The sequence below is a fragment of the Rhincodon typus genome, chromosome 13 (assembly GCF_021869965.1).
Source record: "Rhincodon typus isolate 14 chromosome 13, sRhiTyp1.1, whole genome shotgun sequence".
In the NCBI taxonomy this organism is placed as follows: domain Eukaryota; kingdom Metazoa; phylum Chordata; class Chondrichthyes; order Orectolobiformes; family Rhincodontidae; genus Rhincodon; species Rhincodon typus.
The window spans coordinates 66,937,713-66,943,712 of NC_063344.1; the positions used below are offsets into that span (position 1 = coordinate 66,937,713).

At 41.4% G+C, this 6,000-nt stretch overlaps 1 protein-coding gene across 1 annotated transcript in view; it reads right to left on the reverse strand.

Moving 5' to 3' along the window:
• The window catches only part of ubxn7 (UBX domain protein 7), an 82,789-nt gene that overhangs the window by 21,641 nt on the left and 55,148 nt on the right, over window positions 1–6,000 (reverse strand). The window contains 1 exon segment of the mRNA XM_048604594.1: window positions 876–966. Coding sequence (XP_048460551.1) covers window positions 876–966 — 91 coding nt within the window.

Genomic DNA, 6,000 nt, shown 5'->3' on the forward strand with positions numbered 1-6,000 from the left:
AATGTTGTCATGTTCCATAGTCTTTGCAGTATCCAGTGCCTTCATCCATTTCCTGATACCACATAGATGAATAAATTGGCTTAAGACTGTTACCAGCTATTAATTACAGAATTTATCAATTAAAGCTAAATTCCACCAGTTGCCATGACTGGAATTGAATCCCTTTCAGATCATTAGTCTGGGATGCTGGATCACTAGTCTAGTGACATTAACACTATACTATCACCTTTCCCAACCACTGACACTGAGTAGCTAATAACTTTGCTGGATTGCTAATTTTAGTTTATACAGCAATGCTGATCAACGCAAGTGATATGAAGCAAACAATATCCCTAGCTCAAGAAAGGATCAGAGTCAAATTTATGACTGTCAAGCTACTCTCCCTCTCTCTTTTTGTCTAAATGGACCTCTGAGGTTCATGCACAGCAAGGCTCCTGAAACCAGAAGTCAATGCTAGGAATGGCATGGACATGCCAATTGACATGCGTAGACCCTCGCAGTGGCTGTGCAGCCATACAGCTTAGAGGGAACATTACTGCAAAGTTCTGCTAAAATTCAACGAATCTAGGTTAAAATAAGAAACTGTTAGCCTATCTTAATCACATCAGAAAATGCGATGGGATCAATTTTATTTTTAATGGGGGTTCTTTTGATGATATACTCTTCCAAAATGGTTGTATCATAAAATCTCCATATTCCAAGCAGTGTAATGCAATCATTGAAATATTAAAAATGGCAAAAAAAACAATTGTTTTTCCAATGCCAATGTGATTCTACACAAAGCCAGGCAGACTGTATATTGTCATCCAGGCAATATAAAAACACCATTATCTTGTTTTAGAGGGAGTTGAGCTCCTAAATGAAAGGATACCTACCAGTGCGGGGATCTAATATAGACACATAAGGGAAGTCCGAGAGTTGGTAGAATTGAACATATCGTTGTCCTTCTTCACTGTCATGGTATACCTAGACAAGAGATTGTCAGTCACACACTGGGTACACAGGGACGGTTCTCTTGAAATAACTGTGAAAGCACTTATGAAGAAAGGGGAAATAGGTCTATCAGGCTGAAGAGAATGGCAAGCACATTGTGCTAATCTATTCATTCTGCTGAAATCAAACAAGGAAAACACTGCCAAATGACATTTCCATTTCATTTCTGAATGATATACTAGCAGCATCCCACAAATCAACAAATAGCACCTGTAGTAAGTCCGATAAACCAAACATGAGGATACTCAGACATTCACTGTACGAAAGACAGCATCCGAAGCATGAGAAAGTCTTTGAACACCAAGAAAGTGATCAATTTTCAACTTGTCACCCATTTGCCAATGATGGAGTGTGGATTTTAAATAGGATTAAATGGGGGAAGTGACAGGCATTATCACTGGACTGTTAATCCAGAGACTAAGGTAATGTTCTGGGGACTTGGGCTCTAATCCAGCCACGGTAGACAGCTGAATTTTAATTCAAAAATAATCTGTAATTACTAGTCCAGTGATGATCATGAATCCATTGTCAATTGTTGGAAATAACCATCTGGTTCACTAATGTCCTTTAGGGAAGGAAATGGTCGTCCTTACCTGGTCTGGCTTACATGTGACTCCAGACCCACAGTAATGCCCTCTGGGCAATTAGAGAGGGGTAATAAATGCTGGCATAGCCAGCAACATCCTCATCCCGTGAATGATTAAAAAAATTAACCCTGTTTCAAAAATAAGTTTGTTGAAACATCAATCCTCTTTTGCTAGGGTACACAAACAGGTAATGTCTAACAGCTGCTTTAATTGGAAAAGTGAATCTTCATGGAGCACTTGAAATATATTCTTTTAAAAACGGTTATATGATTTGTGCAGCCTATATACTTGGAATGATTCCAAATTTAAATAACAGCATTGTTTTAGGTTTCCTTTGTATCCAGGCAACAGGTTGTGCACTCCAGTTCAGAACCAGAGATGGCTATAAAGGATTACGACATCACAGGCCTAAAGTTCCAGTTTAAAAAACACAATAGAAACCTAGGTTTTTCAGATAAGGCGTATAACAGAATTCAGATGGTTTCAGCCTATTATGTGGATGGGCTAAAGGAAGAATATTAGACTACAATGTCAGGAAGATTCTGTCTATTTGACATGGAATGATAAGATATTAAGAAGTCATTAGAGCAACGCAGTGTGGAGCTGGAGGAACACAGGCAGCATCAGAGGAGCAGGAAAGGACCCTTCTTCAGAAATGGGGAGGGGGAAGGGAGCTGGTAAATAAATAGAGAGGAGGGATTGGGTGGGGGAAGGTAGGTAGGATGGTAGTAGGTGAATGCAGGAAGGGAGTGGTGGGGATTGGTCAGTGGGATGGGTGAAGCGGATAGGTAGAATAGAAGGTGGACGGGTTGTGTCGGGTCAAGGAGGCGGGAGGGAGGATGGGTGGGGCTGGGGAAAGGTAGGTGGGGTGATGATAGGTTGGATGCAGGTCGGGGGTAGTGGGGATTGGTTGGCAGGAAGGGTAGGGCAGATAGGTGGGGAAGGAGGAGGACAGGTTCTGTCAGGTCAAGGAGGCAGGGATGAGAGGAAAGGTTGGACGTGGGATGAGCCCAGGGGTGAGAAATTTTAAAACTGTTGAATTCTATGTTTAGGCCACTGAGCTGTAGGCTCCCAAGGCAGAATATAAGGTATTGCTCCTCCAGTTTGCGTGTGGTGTCACTGTGGCACTGGAGGAGGTCCAGAATGGACATGTCACCCAGGGCGTGGGAGGGTGAGTTAAAATGGTTGGTGACAGGAAGGTGTTGTCGTTTGTCATGTAGAGAGCACAGATGCTCTACAAAACAGTGCCCTAGTCTACGTTTGGTCTCACCTATTTAGAGAAGGCCACATTGGGATCAATTGATGCAGTAGACCAAGTTGAAAGGTTTGCTTTGGGCCGTGGATGGAGGTGAGGGTGGAAGTGTAGGGGTAGGTGTAGCACTTTTCTGCGGTTGCAGGGAAAGGTGCCATTAGAACAATTAGTTGACAAAGATGGAATAAAAGCAGTTTGAGGTGATTACTGGCCACACAATGGAAACAAATTTAATTTGTAACTTAGCATGGTCAGTCATGTACCATAATACTTCTCATGGGCATTTCATCAATAGCAAACATTAATTATGTCACGTCACAAGTGAGTCAACATCAAGAGCAAGTTTTGAACACTGTATGATGTTTCCGGAATTCATGTTTTAAAACAATATCCTGTAATTGCATTCAGAGAGAAACTACAACAATGACAACAAAACTTAAAATTTCAAATTATAAAGAGAGACCTACAAAGCTTAAAATAAACAAAATCAGGAGGAGGCAGATTCCCTAGGCTTTTAAAAATGCCAAAAGGAATAAATAAATGTAGGTGTCGGTAACATTGCATGGGCTGTAAAATTAACACAATCTGAAACATGATGAGATTAAGGTGGTTTCCCACCCCCTGAATATTAAACACCCAAGCAAATATGTTTTATACATTCTAAACAAAAACAATGGCTGGATGACTGTTGGTTAGGAGCAGATTGAGTATTCCAAATATAATTTCTTTGGCATGGGATTACTGGTTAAGGGAAGCAAATAGTCTGCAACATGGACCAGAGAAAGATTAAATAGGCAAATGTTTCGAATGAAACTTGATTTAGATTTGAGAGTTGGCAGAGACTTTGTCAAACATTCCTTCAGGAAAATAACTGGCTGTGTAGAGGACACCATGACCAAAATATCCAAGGTGTAAGAAGAAACTTTCACCTGTTGTGTGTTTTATTACCTTCGGCCTCAAGAAAATATTCAATAAATCCAGGAACCAAGCAGATTCTCTGACTTAAACAGGGCTGTGGAACATTCTACACAGGAAGTTTAAGTCACTATATATGCATGATTTCAAAGGGGTAGACAAAATGAAATTCTGCAACATTTAATTCTTTCCAGATTCAGAGAAAAAAGATTGGAGACCAGTTGCTCTTCAAACAAGGGGTGGAAATCCTCGGTTAAGAGAGAAGGAGGGCATATCAAAAGCACCCCAGTGGAATGTGGCATCATCACAACAGTTGCAACAGAAACTGGGAGAATGAATGGAGGCCTTAAGTATGCAAGGAAGTGTAGTCAAGGCAATTATGGAAGTTAGTGTGTTTGTAATGGATATTGTTGAACCGTCTCTACCCAGAAATGTAAACAGAGAGATCATAGAAGGGAAGATTCAGAGACAGAACAAGTGAAGATGGGGGAAGGATGGAACGTAAAAGCAAAATTGATGAATTCTGCAATTTCAAGTGGGAGCAGGAAGCAACAGCTTCAGGGGAGATGGTAGAAACAGATACGATAGCAGCATTTAAGAGGCATTTAGGCATCACATTAACAGGTAGGGCATAGAGAGATATGGGCTATATGGGTTTAGTTTAGAATAGCAATATGGTCAGCACAGACATGGTGGGCCTAAGGGCCTGTTCCTATGCTGTTATGTTCTATGTACAATTGCATGACAGGCAAAAGGAGAAAGCAAGGAAGGAGACTTCACAATCATTACGGTGCAGGAGGCCGCCGTTTGGTTCTATTACCTCCAACAGCTCTTCAAATGAATCATTACCTAGTGTCAATCTGCTGCCTTTCCATCATATCCTTGTGAAGTAATTTTGCCCAACTAATCACTCAGTGCCCCCTTGAATGCCTCAAATGAACCTGGCTCCATATTTCCAGGCGGTGCATTCCATACTTTAACTATTCACTCTGTGAGAAAGTTTTCTCCCCCCTCCAAATCACCCTTGCCTCTTTTGCACATCACTTTAAACCCATGCCCTCTTGTTCTTGTTCCTTTCTATGAGCAGGAACAACTTCTTTCTATCTACTCTATCCAGTCTGCTTATGATTTTGAAAACTATCTCCAATCAGCCTTCTTCTCAAGGAGAACAGTCTCATTGTCTTCAATTTATCCTCACACCAAAAGTTTCTCATTCCTGGAATCATTCTTGTAAATCACTGCTACACCCTCTCCAAAGCATTAACTCTGTGCAAATTATAGGAAAGATGTGAAAGTCCTAACACTGACCACAACTTTAAACAATACTCCAGCTGAGTGTCTTATACAATTTCAACACTGCCTCCTTGATCTGATACCCCATTCTCCCATTAATGCACACATATACCTAAATCAAACATGATTCCAGAGGAAGTGGTCAACAAGCAACAGATACCATTCGGGTCCCTCCTATCTTGATCTGTTAAAGAATGCATTCTTGAAGCCAAATAGAAACTCAGAGCAGAAGGCCATATGGTTCTTGGAGCTTGTTCCACCATTCAATATGGTCATGATTGATACTCTACCTCAACACCACATTCCTGCTTTCTCTTCATACTCCTTTGATACCTTCAATATCAAAATGACTATCAATCTCTTTCTTGAATACACTCAGCGATCTGGCATCCTCTACAGAAGCGAATTTCACAAGTTCAGCACCTCTCTGAGTGAAGAATGTTTCCTCATCTCGTGCCTAAATGGTCTACTCTTATTCTGAAATTGTGAATCCTGGTTCTAGACTCCACTTCTATGGCAAGTATATCCTTTTGTAGGCAGGGTGGTCATATCTGCACACAATACTGCAGTTATGGTCTTTCCAAGGCCCCATATAACTGCATGAAGTCATCCATACTCTGATCTCAAATCCTCTTGCAATGTAGGTCAAAATACCATTTGTTTTCCTAACTGATTGCTGCACCTGCATGTCTACTTTCATTGAGTGGTATACAAGAACACTCAGGTTCCTTTGAACATTGATATTTCCCAATCGCCATTTAAATAACTCTGCCTTTCTGTTTTTCACACTCAAGTCTATATATTCACATTTAGCCAAATTGTATTGCATCTGCTATGTGTTCACCCTCTCCAATCCCCTACCACCACCAACCCCCCACCACCCACCACCACCACCAACCCCCCACCACCCACCACCACCACCAACCCCCCACCACCCACCACCACCACCAACCCCCCACC